General features: G+C 39.1%; 1 protein-coding gene across 1 annotated transcript in view; it reads left to right on the top strand.

Annotated features, from left to right (window-relative positions):
* The first annotated feature begins 6,885 nt into the window (after positions 1 to 6,885).
* HIVEP1 (HIVEP zinc finger 1) overlaps positions 6,886 to 18,571 on the top strand; it is a 58,194-nt gene continuing 46,508 nt past the window's right edge. Inside the window, exons 1-2 of the mRNA XM_007952248.1 lie at positions 6,886 to 6,937; positions 11,485 to 17,429. Of these exons, the coding sequence (XP_007950439.1) occupies positions 6,886 to 6,937; positions 11,485 to 17,429 (5,997 nt within the window). The remainder of the gene's footprint in view (positions 6,938 to 11,484; positions 17,430 to 18,571) is intronic.

Genomic DNA, 18,571 nt, shown 5'->3' on the forward strand with positions numbered 1-18,571 from the left:
CAATCCTACTTCCGTAGTGATACTGCCTCGGAAACCCAAGGAGGGGTCGCTATGAGTCGGGGCCGACTCGACGGCACATAACAACAACAACAGTTGCCCACCATTTTACAATATACACCTTTAGTTTATAAGAATTTATCTTCAATATGGCGGTTTCTTAAAAAGTTGGAGATAGAAATACCATTTGACCCAACACTCCCATTACTAGGTATATATCCTAAAGAAATGAAAAGCAGGACACAAATAGATATATGCTCACCCATTTTCGTTGCAGCATTATTCACAGTAGCAAAGAGATGGAAACAATCTAAGTGCCGATCAACCGAGGAATGTATAAACAAACATAGACCCACACAGTGAATACTGTGTAACTCTAAGGAGTAATGTAGAATCTGCAAAATACCATATAACATGGATGAGCTTGGAAGATATTATACTGAGTGAAATAAACCAATTGCAGAAGGACAAATACTGTGTTAATCCACTATTGTAAAAAGTCTAGGAAAGGTTTATACATAGAAGCAAACTTTCTTTGTTGGTTACTAGGAATGGGAGGGGAGGTGAGTGAAAATTTCTAGATCGGTTGGATAAAAAAGATATGTATGTATTGTGTGTGTGTGCATGTTGTTGTTATGTGTCATCAAGTTGGACCCAACTCATAGCAACCCCTCTTTGGGTTTCCGAGGCAGTATCAGCATGGACGTAGATTGCCCCCATCTTCCTTCTGAGGAGTGGCTGGTGGGTTTGAACCGCCAGCCTCCTGGTTAGCAGTCAAGTGCTTTAGGGACTATGCTACCTGTGTGTGTATGTATGTGTGTACTCACACAGCAAAGATTATTAGTGGCTATTGGGTAGGAGGGAGGTGAAAGGGGAAGCTTTTGTTTGGGGGGTATTGAGTTTATGCTAATAAGTGGTGGAATAGTTTGGAAAAGGATAGCAATAATGGTGGTACAATGTGAAAAATGTAATGAGTGTCCATGAACTATAAAGGTGGAAGTTGTTATGTTGGCAATGTCTTGTTGTGTATGTTTTCACCACAGTAAAAGTAAAAAAAAAAAAAAAGATATTTACCTTAAAATAGTATGATACCATTTCATATATAGTATATGTTCTTGTCTAGTTCTTAACCACAGAACTTTGTATTTCTAATTCCTCTCACCCTTTGTGCTATGGTTACCATACATTTTACTTTTACATATCATAAAATACTTTGTTGTTAGTTTTGCGTTTGGCCAGTGGCTTACAATAGAACTTTCTGTCATGATGAAAATGTTCTTTAACTCTACTTTCTCATACAGAAGTATAATGAGAGTAATGAGCATCTAGGAGTGATCTCTAAGCCTTATCTGGTGCCCTTGGACTTGTGCCCAAGAGCAAGTGTCCCCCTTTGCTCTCTCCCCTTACTAAACCTCTGTCCATATATGGTAGCTAGTAGCTACATGTGGCCAGTGGCTGCATGTGTTAGTTTTTGTGGCTGCGTAACCAATCACCAACAGCTTTGTTGTTGTTAGCTGCTGTTGAGTTGATTCCAAATCACAGGGACCCCACATATGCAGAGTAGAACTGCTCCATAGGGTTTTCAGTGGCTGTGACCTTTCAGTAGCAGATTGCCAGGTCTAAGTAACTGAACACTTTTAACCATTTGTGACACCAGGCACTCCTTAAAACAGTACATATTTATTGTTTTACAAGTCTGTAGGCCCGAAGTCTGACATTGGTTTCACCAGGCTCTAACCAAGGTGTCAGCAGAACTGTACTTCTTTCTGGAGGCTCTAGGGGGAAATCTGTTTCTTTGCTCATTCCGGTTATTGGCAGAATTTAAGTTCCTTGTAGCTATGTGCCTGAGATACTCTTGTCCTTGCTGGCTGTCAGCTGAAGGTCACTCCTAGCTTGTAGAAGTCACCGGCATTTCTTGGATGGAGACTCCCTTCCTTTGTCTTCACAGCCTGCAGCAGCAGGTCGAGACCCCTCTCACACTTCAAACCTCTCTCCTGCCTCTACTATTCAGTCTCCTTGACTTTAGCTGGGAAGAGATTCTCTGTTATTAAGCGCTCATTTGATCAAAGTTTAAGGACTCATGATAGTCTAGGATCATCTCTATTGCAGGTTCATAACCTTATCACATCTGTAAGAAGATGTGAGGGATTATGTTCACAGGTTCTGAGCATTAGGGTTTGGACATTTTTGCAGGGCCATTATTTTGCATACCACACTAACATGTTAGATAGTGTAGCTTTATACTGTATTATCTTTTAAAGTTATTAAAAACACAAACATTTTTAAAAATCCTTTTTAAAAATTTCCTTTTCTTAGTACCATTTTCAGAATTCTTCATTTACATGTGTGTGTCCTAGTTTAAGTCTGGTGTTATGCTCCTTTTGCACGAAGAGCTTTCTTTATTATTTCTGGTAGTATAAGTCTGCTGGCACTGAATTCCTCAGCTTTTGTTTTTCTGGAAACAGTCTTTGTCTTAATTTTGGAAAGCTATTAATGCTTTGTATAGAATTCTGGGTCAACAGTTTATTTTTTCTTTCAGTAGTATAAAAACATTACTCCATAGTTTCTAATCAGAAGTCTGACGTAATTTTTCTATCTCTGATTCTGTATTATATAATGTGTTTTTATGCCCTCTGGCTTCCTTCAAGATTTTCTCTTTATGTTTAGTTTTCAGCAGTTTGAGGATATGTCTAGGTTTTCCTTTTTCCCCTTTCTCATGTTTATTATTTTCCCTTCACTTCACCCCTCCCCTTGTCCTGTGACTTTCCGATTGGCTTGAGAAAAGTTGTTATTTTTGTGGTTTATCTGACTTAGTCTTAGGATGAGAACCAATCATTTCAGGTTTCTACATCCTGAAGCAGATCTAGCTATTTTTTTAATTAAAAATAAGGAATTGATGTTGAGTTTTATTTAAATATCTCTCAGCATTATTCAAAGTGGTCATACAGAGTTCTAATTTAAATTTATAATGTGATAAAATGCCTGATATTCAAGTTGTCACTTGTTTTCTGTTATTTAAATAATTCTCTCCTTAATGAGTATTTTCTGATGCACATATTAATGGCTAGATGTATACAGATGAATAGTAAAGACAAAGTCTTATGGAGTTTATGCCCTAACTGGGGATGTGAATGAAGACAGGGAGGTGAATAGATCAGGAGGACTTCTTCTCACATCATGGAGTCCCTGGGTGGTGCAAACAATTAATCACTTGCTAACGGGGCAGGGAGGCAGCATCTTCTGACCTCCTCTAAGTACACAAGAGGAAGACGGAATCACCATCAGCAGCCCAAGGCCTGTTCCTCTGAGGGCAGACATGCTACCACCCTCCCATCCTCTTACCAACCTTGACACCAAACTCTCCCACGTCTTTGCTGGATTTGATAATTTGCTGCAGTGGCCACACAGAGCTCATGGATTATGGGACTTATTAGGGAAGAGACAAGCTACAATTCAAGTTTAGGAACACATTCAGGATACAATTCTTTGATCAGGAGATAGTCTCCCCTCTGCTGTGTCCTTAGACACACTTCTCTGGCCCTTGGCCTCTGCCTCTGTGGGCCAGGTAAGCCTACTGCTTTGTCTCGTTGCCTCAGTCAAGTGTCTCTCTCAGCCAGGAGTGAGATCCTTCTCTGCCTCTAGCTCATTTTAAGCCTGGCAGAGTGGCAAAACTAACCAATCCCAACATCAGAGTTCCACACTCCTGAGAGAGAGCGAACTTTCGCAGAAGGTTACTCCATGCTATGCCAACAGAAATACCCCAGGCGGATGACTTTAACAATCAGGAGTTTAAAAGCAGCTACTACTCAGTTGCTCTTAGCAAATTCCACCAAGGAGTTAATTAACGGTCTCCTTATAGGAAATAACTACTACCAGCTGCCTAGCCAAATTGACATATATTTGCATGGTCCCACCCAGTAATATGGTGGGAGTTACAAAGACTATGGCTATAGAAAAGCCATACCATGTAACTCGTTACACTGCAGCACTCGACTACTAACTGAAAGATTGGTGGTACAAACCTACTCAGAGGCACAGTAGCAAAAAAGCCCTGGTAATATGCTTCTGAAAGGTTACAACCTTGGAAAACCTCTATGCACAGTTCTACACTGACACACGTGGGGCTGCCTTGAGTCAGAATAGGTAACTGCTTTGGTTTGGTTTCCCTCTCATCAGCATTCTCTCTGATTATCATTTGTACTTTTACAAAAACAGCTTATCACATAGATCTCAGCTCTATGTCTCCAGCCCAGATCTATCCCGAGGGAAAGGAAAGAATATGCTTATATATTTATTATATCATCATTTTCATATTGCTATGTAATCTTTGTAATTATTTTAAATGCTTGTGCAACGATATGTTAAGTGCCTGTGCCACAATTAGCCTAAACATTTTCTTACTGAAATTTCTAGTTCTGCATTTCTAGCTTTCATTTAGAATTCTACACAAACACACGCGCGCGCACACACACACACACACACACTTAGTTTTCAGTTTGGTGGAATGGAAAGTAAAAATGATTTCTTTCCCTCCCAACCTAGTATGTTCTCCCAAATACAGACAGAACACCTCAGCAGACTCTTTGGCAGATCTTTCTCAGGATTTCTTGATTTAAATCATCTAAGATAATTCAAAAACAATTGCAGTGGTATATTGACCCAGAACTTACAGAAATGCAAGCTGGATTCAGAAGAGGGCGTGAAATGAGGGGGATATTGTTGATGTCCGATGGATCTTGGCTGGAAGCAAAGAATACCAGAAAGATGTTTACTTGTTTTTTATTGACTGTGCAAAAGCATTTGATTGTGTTTATCATGACAAATTATGGATAACATTGAGAAGAATGGGAATTCCAGAACACTTAATTATGCTCAGGAGGAACCTGTACATAGTCCAAATGACTGCCATTTGAACAGAAGAAAGGAATAAATACTGAATGGTTTAAAATCAGGAAAAATGTGCCTCAGAGTTGTATCCTTTCACCATACTTACTCAATCTGTATGCTGAACAGATAATCTGAGAAACTGGACTATATGAAGAGGAAAGCAATATCAATATTGGAGGAAGACTCATTAAAAATCTATGATATGCAGATGATACAACCATGCTTGCTGAAAGTGAAGATGACTTGAAGCACTTTGTGATGAAAATCAAAGACTACAGTCTTCAGTATGGATTATACCCCACTATAAAGAAAACAAAAATCCTCACAACTGGACTAGTAAGCAACATCATGATAAATGGAGAAAAAAATGAAGTCAAAGATGTCATTTTACATGAATCCACAATCAACACTCATGGAAGCAGCAATCAAGAAAGCAGACATTTTTTATTTGCTCTAGGCAAATCTGCTCCAAAAGACTTCTTTAAAGTGTTGAAGTACAAATGTTACTTTGAAGAATAAGGTACACCTTACCTAAGCCGTGGTATTTTCAGTTGCCTCATTTGCACGTGAAAACTGGAATGAATAAAGAAGACTGAAGAAGAATTGATGACTTTGAACTGTGGTGTTGATGAAGAATATTGAAAAAACTATGAACTGCCACAACACACAAATCTGTCCATAGAATACTCCTTAGAAATGAGAATGGGCAGGCTTTGTCTTACCTACTTTGATCATGTGTTCAGAAGTGAGAAGAATATCATGCTTGGCAAGGTGGAGGGTCAGAGAAAAGGAGAAAGATCTTCAGTAAGATGGATTGATACAGTGGCTCAAGCACAGCAAGGATTGTGAGGATGGTGCAGGACTGGGGCAGCATTTTTTTCTGTTGTACATAGGGTTGCTATGAGTCGGAATCAACTCTATGGCACCTAACGAGAGAGACCTCTTATCACTATCTGATCCCCATGCTCTCAGTTGTTAGAAAACAGGTAGTGCCTTGTGTTCCCAAGGCCCCAAAAGAAAGCTAAACTTTTTCACACTGATGTGTCTTTCTGTAAATTTGGGGGGAACACAAAAATCAGTGTAAGATTTTAAACACACTTTTAGGTTATAGTTTACTGTACTTATAGCTAGGAGCTCTGGTGGTGTAGTGCCTAAGGCACTTGACTGCTAACCAGAAGTCTAGTGGTTGAAACCCACCAGCTACTCCTCGGAAGGAAGGTTGGGCAATCTACTTCTGTAATGATACCATCTCGGAAACCCAAGGAGGGGTCGACACATAACAATAACAACAACATACTTATAACTTACCTTGAGACTTCGTTACCATAACCTATCTAGCAAGTCAAATGTTCTCTGAGGAAAGAAACTTGCTTGTTTTCATTCTGGTACTCTTTGGTTGATAGTGATATTCTAGACCCGTTGGTGCTTTTTCAAAAGCCCTAATCATTAGGCTTGAATCTTATAAAATAGCATGACTAGTTTACTTCCGCAGTGATACTGCCTCGGAAACCCAAGGAAGAGTCGCTATGAGTCGGGTCTGACTCCACAGCACATAACAACAACAACAACAACAGTACCTTAGGTACATAGAACCTAGGAAATTCAGCTTGTATTTCCCCAACCATTCAATTTCCTCCAGTTAAGTGTCTTTTGTGATCTTTCTGATATATACTTGACTGCCCATCTGACGGAGAACTCTGGCTTTTCTTATATATAGTTCAACAAGTCAACAATTCTGTTGGTGGTAATACTCATTTTTGGCCCATCTCAAAAGTGTGATTATGGTATCCTTTAAATCAGTTTCTGTTTGTATTTCTTACCTGCTGAAGCGTCTAAAGTTCTGCCTGATTTTCAGCCATTTCCAGTAGTACACAGTCCAGTTAGAGAATGTAATCATCTGCAGTAGAGTGACTCCCCTTTTGAGCCCTTTTCCCCTTCCCAATCTGGCTGTACATAGTCTCTGTAGAAAGAGGGCTGTTTTATCCCTGTTATGCAACAGGCATGTCCAGCTGTGGTCTTGATAATAAACCAGGAGATCTGGAAGCATACAGTGGTAAATATAAATCAGAGGCTTTCTCTGCAGCAGAGGTGGGAGAATGAATCTACACCAAACCTGGGGTAGACGTGTGCCACAGGTTAGTGTAAGAGCTCGTGAATTACAAAGGCACCATCCTTAGAATATATGCTGCTGACGTGTCTCATTGTCTCTCCTTCCTTCACTTTATCTAATTTTCTTGAGTTTTCAGCGCCTAAGGCATTTGACTGCTAACCGGAAGGCTGGTGGTTCAAACCCACCAGCCACTCCTATGAAGGAAGATTGGGCAAACCACTTCCGTAGAGATACCGCCTGAGAAACCCATGGGGGGGGGGTCTCTGTGAGTCAGATTCGACTCAATGGCAGTGAGTTTGGGTTTTTTTGGTTGTTGCCAACAAATTGTTTTTACAATTATTGTGGGAGCTGTTCTCTGCCCACTGCGCACCCTAAATGTACTTCTACTTTGATACATTCTGGGCTATACATCCTTTTAACTCTTAGCCTATGGTAACTACATGCCAGATATTGTAGATGTAGCCACAAATATTTAATGATTGTATAACTCTTCTCTGTAGGTAAGGTGACTTTCTTGTTAGGTGCTGTCGAGTTGGTGTTATACTTCATATGACCCTGTGTGCAGCAGAACGAAACCCTGACTGGTCCTGCACCATCCTCACAGTCATTGCTATATTTGAGGCCATTGTTGCAGCCACTGTGTCCGTGTTTCTTGTTGAGGGTCTTCCTCTTTTTCGCTGACCTTCTCCTTTACCAAGCCAGGGACTGATCCCTCTTGATAACATATTGTTTCTAAGGGGCATTCTGGCTTCTACCAATAATTCCTAAACAGGTGGCTTATCTACCAAATTTTGTATTCCAAACCCAAATTGTGAGAAATAGGGAATGGAAAATGAAAATCACTAATGAGACATGCATCTTGCTTCCATTCTACCTCTAGAAAGATCCTCTGGGTATTCCTCTAACATCTTTCCATTCGCCCTTCTGTCATCCACCTGTAACCCCCAAACAAACAAGATCTTTGAATATAGAGACTGATCCCAATACTCAGGGTCCCAACCATCCATGATAGAATAGACTTTATTATCCCTTGAATAAGGGGAGTGATCACCGATAAAGAAGATCCAACAAAGTCTTAGGTGAATGAACATAAACCAGAAAAATCTTTTTGTGAACGTATTCTTAGCATCATCCTCTTGTTGTTCCTCATTTTCTCAGTCAATAGAAAAGCAGAACATGGTAAAAACAGAAGAAAACCTTGGCCTCAAAGAAAACATTACTTCAGAACCAGAAGTGTTTTTAAGCACAGAATTTACTAAGATTGTAAATTTATTAAAACTAGAGCTCAAACATAACATGAAACAAGAAAATGAGATGAAATAAGAAATATGGAAGTAAGGAACCAAAAGGAGAATAAAACAACATCAGCCCAACACAAACAAATTTGAAACAATAAGGAAATAAATAGGCTGAAAACTGAATTATTGACATAAGGGAAAAGCTTAAGGTTAATTATAGAGAAAAGCAAAAGAAGAAGACAAAAAGATAAAATCAATTTAACTTTTTATAAGGGTAATCTAGCATGAAGATAATTGATGTGTTTGAAGTTACGAACCCACCCAGAGAAATAAAGAGAAACAAGTTATATTTGATGATATGACAAAGGAAAATTTTCTAAAATAAACTAATAACTCACAGCTTATAGAGAGGGCCATTATTATTTTAGGAAAAAATTTTAAGGGTGTACATTGGTATACTCTTAGCTGACTCCTGGTTATGTTATTAAACTTAAAAAATAAAGAATTTTCAGACATACAGGTGGCAGAAAAAGACAACTCACCTCAAGGAGGGGAAACAATCAGTCAAGGTGTAGCAGGCTCCTCTATATGAATGTGCACTGGTGGACAACAAAGGAGGAGAGTGCAGAGCTTGGGGAGGGATGGATTGCTGTATGAAAACTAGTTAGGTCTTATGATAGAAATAAAGAGCTAAGAGTAAGCCACTGTGTGAATAGAATATAGATGATACGAATTTTGGAAAAAGAGTCAGTTTATGTCTACAAATGGAATATGTGTTTCAAAAACTATTTTAAAAATTTGCTTTTCAAGTTCCTACATCCAGAGAGACTTTTAGGAAATAGTATTAGTGCTTATTTAAAAAAAATTGTTTTCACTTCAACTTCGTTTTCTTTAATATATAAAAAAATTAAATTGTATTTTTTTAAGTCAGATGTGCAGAGTGATCTCTTTAAAACTGTATCTCCACATCCACCTGTATCTCTACATCCACAGTGTTCCTCCCACCTGCCTTTATACATAGTCAACTTATCTACAGAAATTTTCACCCATTTAATTTGTTTATATGGCATTTTTGGGTATTCTGCCTATAGGCTGAATATGTGCATTTTCTTTGGACTTCAGGCATTGTTTCATTTTAAAAAATAATAATATCTTTCTTTTAATCTTAAAAAAGCTAATTCCATAAAGTATGTAAAACATAACAAGATAAAATATATCCACCCTAACCCAAGACTCTAATTTAGTAAATACTGGATGGCCTGGTGTATGAGTGTGTGTATTTTTTTAATCTCTAGTGTTTTTGCTCTGACTCCCACCCAGTTGAGAATTTTTGCTCTTCCAAATCATTTCTCATCTCTGTGTGCAAATGACTTTTGCTTTCATTGTAAGACACCTCTAAGGTTTCTTAGGAAGTTGTTGTTGTTGTTGTTGTTATGTGCCATCGAGTCAGCCCTGACTCATAGCGACCCCTCCTTGGGTTTCCGAGGCAGTATCACTACGGAAGTAGGATTGCCCAACCTTCCTTCCGAGTTAGGAAGTAGGTGGGAAAAATAATTTTTCATTTTGTCCATTTGCCTGATAGAGTAAATGAGCAGCATATAGTCATTGCTGACTTTATTACATTCATCTTGAAGAGGAAAAATCAATGGGCAGATGTTGTTTATAAATGAGTGGATTGTAGAAAGAAATGATTTGTTCAAGATCATTTTGTAAAAGTATCAACAATGCTAATGCTCTTTTGCTATTATTTTTTACTCAAATATTTTTGTCATGAGACCAATTTCTTTTTCTGCCTTTTCTGATTATAGTGGGTAAATGTACTTTTAGTGGATTAATATGTTTGTATGTGTATGTGTATGCGTGTGTGTGTGCAGTTGTTAAACTAATACAGTACATAAACTGATGGCACAAAATGACTAGAGTTTTTTATTTATGTAAATTTTTATGAGCAGTAGTTACTATGGTGTAGACATTTTGATCTAATACAGATTTCAAATATGTACATTACAAGTGCTATTTGAAAATGATAGAGAATTAAAATATTTGGCTTTTCTAGTTTCCAAATAAATGATATAAGCTATCATTTATAATAAGTAATTTTTGTTAATATGTCCAAGGACCCAGTGAATGAAAATGAACCAAATTATGATAGGTAATTATTGCTCAAAAATTTAATAGTTGATGGAGATTGTGTGGGACTTATGCCATTAAAATGTTTATTTATTACTAACACAGCCAGGAATGGAGATGTTTCATCTTTTGTCTCCTGCAATAATTTTTTATCTATCTATCTATCTATCTACCTACCTACCACCTACCTACCTATCACTGGTAACAGAGCAACAAAACCTTGAATATTCTGTTAAGTTAAAATAGTCTTTTCTTCTTAACCAAGGAACATTATGACTTCTTAATTTTGATGGGAAGAACCACAACTAAGTGAGCCATTTGTCCTATTTTTCTGCTCTCACTGATAGAATTGCTAGGTTAGCAGTACTTACTGTTTCGACAGACTAATATATCACAAATCATCTAAATATTATTTCATTGTAGCACTTTTTTCTCTTGAGAATATAAGCACTGCATATTGTAGATGCTTAATTGAAGAAATTGCTGAGAAGATTTTTTTAAAAGATACTTAATGTGATACCCCCACTACCATTGAGTTGATCCTGATTCATAGCAACCTGCATTAGATTTCCAAGGTGTGCATCTTTACGGAAGTAGATCGCCTTATATTCCCCCCATGAAACAGCTGGTGGGTTTGAACTGCTGACCTTCTGGTTAGTAGCCGAATGCCTTACCCACTATGCCACCAGAGTTCCTTACTTTTAATGTAATAAGATGATCAAATAGGTAGCATTATAAGGTTTAATTTCCTTCTCTATAGGCCAGCCTTCTCAAACTACTGTGTAGGCACTGTCCTTGGCGTGAGAGTGAAAGGGGAAGCATGATTTAGCTTGGAAAAAGTCTGGTTCCAGGACTGTGGTGAAATAGGGGTCAGGAGAGGAACACAGCATTCTAGAAATAATGCTCAGTGAGGTTTCTGCATGATTGGACCAATAGATTTTGATTAGCAACATTCTTAAGATTATCAGAATGTTAGATCACAGTTTTATTAAAATAGGCTTTCCTTAAATACCTTCTTCAATTGTTGTAATACCCTCATTTTAGTCATCTTAATTTTTCAAAAATTGTAGTTGGTATATATGCAGTTTTGCCAATAAATTTTTTCTCTCTGTCTTTTAACAGAAGTCTTAGAGGCTGGTATTAAAGGAACTTCAGAATCACTTAAAGGTGTGAAACGGAAAAAGATTGTAACTGAGAATCACCTGAAAAAAATACCTAAATCTCCACTGAGGAATCCTCTTCAGGCAAAACATAAACAAAATACAGAAGAATCATCTTTCACTGCTCTTCAGAGTGCTTCCGAGTCTCACAAGAAACGGAACCATATTCCTGTAAAAAATGGGAAGCAGTTTTCTAAACAAAATGGAGAAACACCAGGAATAATTGCTGAAGCCTCTAAATCTGAAGAACTCATCTCCCCAAAGAAGCCCTTGTTTGTGCAGCATCCATCTGAACTGCGCAGATGGAGGTCAGAAGGTGCCGCTGCCACCAAGTTAAACTTCCTAGATGAAAAATGTGACTTTAATTCTTTGTCATGTAAAAGCAGGACTGACAATAGTGAATGTATCTCTTCTAATTGTAGTACTACTTCCTCCTCATATACCAATACCGCATTTGATGTCTTATTGAAAGCAATGGAGCCAGAACTGAGCACCTTGTCACAAAAGGGCTCATCTTGTGCAATTAAGATAGAAAAACTGAGACCAAATAAAACTGTACATTCACCCACTAAATTAAAAAACAGTCCAGTGGATGCTCCTAGTCAGACTTCACAAGAATTTGTTACTGAGTTGCAGTCCTCTCCTTGTACCTCATACACAGTGCATGTGTCTGCCACTGAGAAGAACGAGCAAGCAGCAGTGCAGTCAGTGTCTCATTCATATAACCCACATGAACATTTTGTTTCTAAATCTACCCAAGCCAGTCAACAGCTTCCAGGGTGTCCAGGTTTCACAAGATCACTGACCAATCTGCATTCTCATGAGAACACCAAACTTGAACAAGTTTATAGTATAGCAGTTCCATCATCATTAAGTCTAACTTCACTTTCCAGTAGAACTCAGGTTATCCCACAAAACCAGCAAATGGATTCTGCTCCACCTATATCATTAAGTCCAACAAAGTCCACACAGTCCCCCTCCACACCAGTTTATAATTCAACTCCTGTCACCTCTGTTGTTAATCACAGCATAGAGCAAATGTGCAATCTTCTTCTGAAAGATCAGAAGCCAAAAAAGCAAGGAAAATATATTTGTGAGTATTGCAATAGAGCTTGTGCAAAACCTAGCGTGCTTTTAAAGCATATCCGCTCCCATACAGGAGAGCGACCCTATCCCTGTGTGACTTGTGGATTTTCATTTAAGACTAAAAGTAATCTATATAAGCACAAAAAGTCCCATGCACATACTATCAAACTGGGGCTTGTCTTACAGCCAGATTCAAGTGGTTTGTTTGTATCACATGAGTCCCCTAAAGCACTTAGTGTCCACTCAGACATAGAAGATAGTGGTGAGAGTGACGATGAGGGCACAACTGATGAAAAACACGATGACCCGGGCCCCATGGAACTGCAGTCTGTACAAATGATGAAAATTGTATCCCATCCTGAAGCCTCATCAAAATCAAGTTCCATTTCAAGTAATGCAGATCATGTAGAAGGTGACTTTTCACGACAGGAAATGTCTCCTGAATCACAAACTCTGACTGAATTACCAAAAGTTGTAGTCCATCCTGTCAATGTGACCTCTGTAAGAACTGATAGTCCAAAGGCAACAGAGTCCATGCCTGAACTTTCCGGTGCACAGAAGCAGAGGGACCTCCCTATAACAAAGCTATTGTCAAATTCAGCATACGTGCCCTCCTTAGAGACAGATGCAAAGTCCCCTCAGAAAAGGGACATGAGTCACTCAGAACGAAAACAAGAATCTCACATAGGAACAGTACATGCCCAACTACAAAGGCAGCAGGCTACTGATTACTCCCAAGAGCAGCAAGGAAAACTTCTGAGTCCTCGAAGTTTAGGAAGTACAGATTCTGGTTACTTCTCACGTTCTGAAAGTGCTGATCAAGCAGTGAGTCCACCGACTCCCTTTGCCAGAACTTTACCCACCACAGAACAAGACTCAAATAAGAATAATGGACCCTCTGCATCTCGTAGCAATATACCAGCTCCTCCTGCTTTACCAACAGGTGCAAAAGCATTGCTTTTACCAGGCCAGATGCGCCCACCTTTGGCAACAAAAACCCTTGAAGAACGGATATCAAAGCTTATCTCAGACAATGAAGCCCTGGTTGATGATAAGCAACTGGATAGTGTAAAGCCACGTAGAACGTCTCTCTCAAGACGAGGAAGTATCGATTCTCCCAAATCATATATATTTAAAGACTCTTTCCAGTTTGATTTAAAGCCAATGGGACGGAGGACAAGCTCAAGCTCAGATATACCAAAGTCCCCTTTTACCCCAACTGAGAAATCGAAACAAGTTTTCCTTTTGTCTGTACCTTCCCTTGACTGTTTACCCATTACTAGAAGTAATTCTATGCCTACCACAGGTTATTCAGCAGTACCTGCAAATATAATACCTCCCCCTCATCCACTACGAGGAAGTCAGTCATTTGATGACAAAATTGGCTCTTTCTATGATGATGTCTTTGTATCAGGACCCAACACTTCCGTGCCACAAAGTGGACATCCCCGTACGCTTGTCAGACAAGCAGCAATAGAAGACTCTTCAACAAATGAAAATCATGTTCTTTGTACTGGGCAGTCTGTGGATGAAAACCATCAAGGATGTAATACCTCTGGTGAAACTGTATCAGCAAGGAACAAGGCACTTGCGCAAGGATCAAATTTAGAGAAAAAGAAATCTCATCAAGGGCGAGGAACAATGTTTGAATGTGAAACCTGTAGAAATAGGTATCGAAAACTGGAAAATTTTGAAAACCATAAGAAATTTTACTGTTCAGAGTTACATGGACCAAAAACAAAGGTGGCTATAAGAGAACCAGAACATAGTACCATGCCCAGTAGTACACACCCTCAGATTCTGCACTACAGAGTAGCTGCTTCCACAGGTGTCTGGGAACAGACACCCCAGATAAGAAAAAGGAGGAAAATGAAAAGTGTTGGTGATGATGATGAGCTTCAGCAGAATGAAAGTGGAGCATCTCCAAAGAGCTCAGAAGGTCTTCAGCTTCAGAATACTGTAGGCTCTACTTCCATTTTGTCCAAACTTAATGTTGCCATAGCAAGTGACCAACAGCAGAGAAATACCCAGTTGCAAAACTCACAAATTCAGCTTGTTGCCAGAGGAACCGATCAGACCATTGATCCAAAGCTGGCAACCATTGTGGAACAACAGATAAGTTCAGCTGCCCAGGAAAAGATAGAGTTGAAAAGACATGGAACTGGAATCTCAGTCATACAACATACAAATGCACTGAGCAGACCCAATTCATTTGACAAGCTTGAGTCTTTTGAAAGAGTTTCCCCGGTTTCCTTCCAGGAGCTGACTAGGATGGTGAAAGCTGGGTCTCTGAAAGCAGTGGGAATTTCTCAAGAGGAAGGCCACCCTTCTAGGAACACCTCTTATCCTCACCAGCCTCCATTATCAGATACTCTTAGAGAACTTCCAGAAAGTTCAAGAAAGATTTCAAGTGAAAGAAATGTGTTAGGACAGCCCTCAAGACTCGTCCGACAGCACAACATCCAAGTCCCAGAAATTCTGGTTACAGAAGAGCCAGATCGGGACCCTGAAGCCCAAGGCTATGATCAGGAAAAATCAGAAAAGTTCAGTTGGCCTCAGCGTAGTGAAACCTTGTCCAAATTGCCAACAGAGAAACTGCCACCAAAAAAGAAAAGGCTTCGTCTGGCTGAGATTGAGCATTCCTCAACAGAGTCAAGTTTTGATTCCACTCTGTCCAGGAGTCTAAGTCGAGAGAGTAGTTTATCACATACTTCAAGTTTCTCTGCTTCGCTGGACATAGAGGACATTTCTAAAACTGAGTCTTCTTTCAAAATCGATATTCCAAATAAAGCAGAATTTCTGGTGATTCCAGCAGGCTCAAATACACTTAATGTTCCTGGAGCTCACCAAGAAATGCGACGAGCAGCATCAGAACAGATTAATTGCATTCAGACATCGATGGAGGTCTCTGATTTCAGAAGCAAGTCATTCAACTGTGGAAGCATAACTCCATCCCAAGCGATTGATCTGCAACCTCCAACATCCCCCTCTGGCATGGGCGTTACCAGGCATGTGCCACTCTTAGAGAGAAGAAGAGGCCCACTGATACGGCAGATATCTTTAAATATAGCTCCAGATAGTCATGTGCCTGCTGGGAACCCATCGTCCTTCCCAACTATTGGTCCTCCAATGGTGAATCCAGTTCCATTCCAGGGGCCTCAGATCACTAATACATCATTAGTTGAGTTTCCTGCAAATGCTTTGCATCCCCAGACCAAAGTTAAGGATCTGCAAGCAGAAACTTCAAAGCCCAACTCCACTAATGTTTTTCCTGTTCAACAGCTTTTTGATCTCAATTTGTTAAATCAAATCCATGCATTTCCTAACCACCATAATGCACAGATGTCTCTGAAAATGGCTACACAGACTGACAAACCAGATAAGAGTCCCACCTTGTGTACATTTTCTAAAAGTGAGGATTGCTTTGCTCCCAAGTACCAACTTCAGTTTCAGGTTTTAACTTCAAGCCAGTCTCATTCTTCTAATCCTGTACATCCTTTGCCAAACCAAGTTCTTTCAGATCCAGCAGGTGCAGACCATTGTGTGACTTCATTAGTATTACCAACCAAATTGGTAGATAATATGTCTGATTCATGTGCTCTGCCGCCACCAAAGCTCGGGCCACTCGCTGGTCAGGTACAGAAAGCTTCATCATCATTCACGGTACCCGTGCGTCTTCAGAGTAATGTACCAGCCTACTCCTTCCCTTCAGTCACATCTCTGCCACAAATTCTAGTGACCCAGGATCTATCAAATCAACCAGTTTACCAGGCTAATAATACTGTAGTGCCAATCAGTGAAGAACAAAATTCTGTGCCAAAATTGCAAAAAGATCACCAGAACATTTTGCCAAACCCAGAGAAAGAACTTGATTGTGAAAAAGTTTTTTCAGAGCTGTGCCAAAAGCCGTCCCTGCTGGAATCCTTGCCTATAACTCAGAAAATGTCTGTTGGTAGACTTTCCCCTCAACAGGAATCTTCAGCTTCAAGTAAAAGGATGCTTTCCCCAGCAAACAGTTTAGACATTGCCATGGAAAAGCACCAAAAGCGAGCTAAAGATGAAAATGGAGCTGTTTGCACGACTGATGTTAGACCATCGGAACAACTGAGTTCAAGAGCTAATGAAGTGAATAAACAGAAGAAACCTGTCTTAGTTAGGCAGGTGTGTACTACAGAACCCCTTGAAAGTGTGATACTGGAACAGGATGTTTTCTCACAACCTGAAATTAGTAGTGAGGCTGTTAATTTGACTAATATTTTACCAACTGATAGTTCTCCATCAGTCCTTTCTAAGTCTGGAGTTACAGAACCTGTAAGTGAATTGCAAGAATTTGAAAACATCAAGTCTTCCATATCGCTAACTCTTACAGTTAGAAATTCACCGGTCCCTTCAGAAAACACTCACATTTCTCCTTTGAAGAGTATAGACAATAACCAGGAAAGAAAGTCGCCACCAATGATTAAGATTCAAGATGGCAACATCCAAGAAATTAAATCAGCAAGCACTCTTTCAGTATTGAGTGCAGGAGATACGCAACCACGGTCGTTTCCTAGTAAGACCACAACGAGTTTTACGTGGTGTTATCTACTAAGACAGAAGTCACTGCATTTGCCTCAGAATGACCAGAAGACTTCAGCGTATACTGACTGGACAGTAAGCGCCAGTAATCCAAATCCACTTGGTTTGCCCACAAAAGTTGCTCTTTCTCTCCTTAATTCAAAACAGAAGACTGGGAAGTCACTTTATTGTCAAGCAATAGCTACTCATTCCAAATTAGATCTATTGGTCTACTCCAGCAAGTGGAAAAGCAGCTTAAGCAAGGTAATTAAATATAGTGTACCTTCAGATATAGTTTGTATGAATTAATTTTAACATGTTTTGATACCTTTTAAATATTTTAATTGGAAATAACGTGTTTTAGTTTTGAATGGTAAATTGTGCTTGATGTGTTTAGTTATTTGAGAGAAAGAATGGTATGCTTACTCCAAGAGTTGCACTGATAAGGGTTACCTGGAGTCCTTTCAGTGGTTGTATCTTGAAATGTTTTCAAATTGATAGCTTCCCTTGAACACTTTTTCTTTTTTTCTCAGCTCCATATTTAAGTCTTTACTTAATGGTACAGATAATCATAATTTTACTTTGCTCTTTCTCCAATGCTAAGATTTTGTTGTTAAGTGAGAAGAGATTGTTTATGTTTTGCTCTGCTCATGCAGGGAAAGAGAAGTATGGATAATCAAAGATCAGTATATTTCATTTTGAAATGTAAGTGGAGAGTCAGTTGTCCTTGTCTTAGGATGACACTTTCATCCCTGATCATTATCACCTGACCCAGATAAGACCTGCCCACTCTCTCCCCACCCCTTGTTGATCTCCCCTCTCTTCCAAATAGCTCTGAGAATCTTCTGAATATTAATGGGAAGATTTGCTTAATAGCCAACTTGTACACTTGATAGCTAAGTTGATTTGTACTAGGCTTATAATTTAAGGTCATGAAACTTTAATTTTGTGTAATTTGTGGAACTAGTCTCATTAGAGTTGTTAGCTTTATAAAATGAAGAAAAATTATTTAAGCAATTAAAAATAAAGTAAGTAAGGTTATCTTACTGGAATCTGGGCATTTGGAATTACAGATTTAAGTCCTTGACTTCTACAGGTTCACAAGCATATAATACAGGTTTATAAGCATACACTTATATTTCAGTAAGAAGCTATCACAGTATCAATATTATAATAAAAATAAGTACAACTTCTAAAACAAATAAATTTCCATTATTGCTGCCACGTTGTGGAAATACAGATACAAGGGAGATACTCCAAAGGAGGTGATGTTTCAGCTGAGCCTTCCAAAGAGTAGCTGGTGGGTTTGAACCTTAGGCACTATGCTACCAGAGCTCCCCAATATCAGTATTACAATAGAAATAAGTACAACTTCTAAAACAAGTAAGTCTCTGCTATTGCTGATA

This window comes from Orycteropus afer, unplaced genomic scaffold (assembly GCF_000298275.1).
Source record: "Orycteropus afer afer isolate SDZICR_OR568_19922 unplaced genomic scaffold, OryAfe1.0 scaffold00012, whole genome shotgun sequence".
NCBI lineage: Eukaryota > Metazoa > Chordata > Mammalia > Tubulidentata > Orycteropodidae > Orycteropus > Orycteropus afer.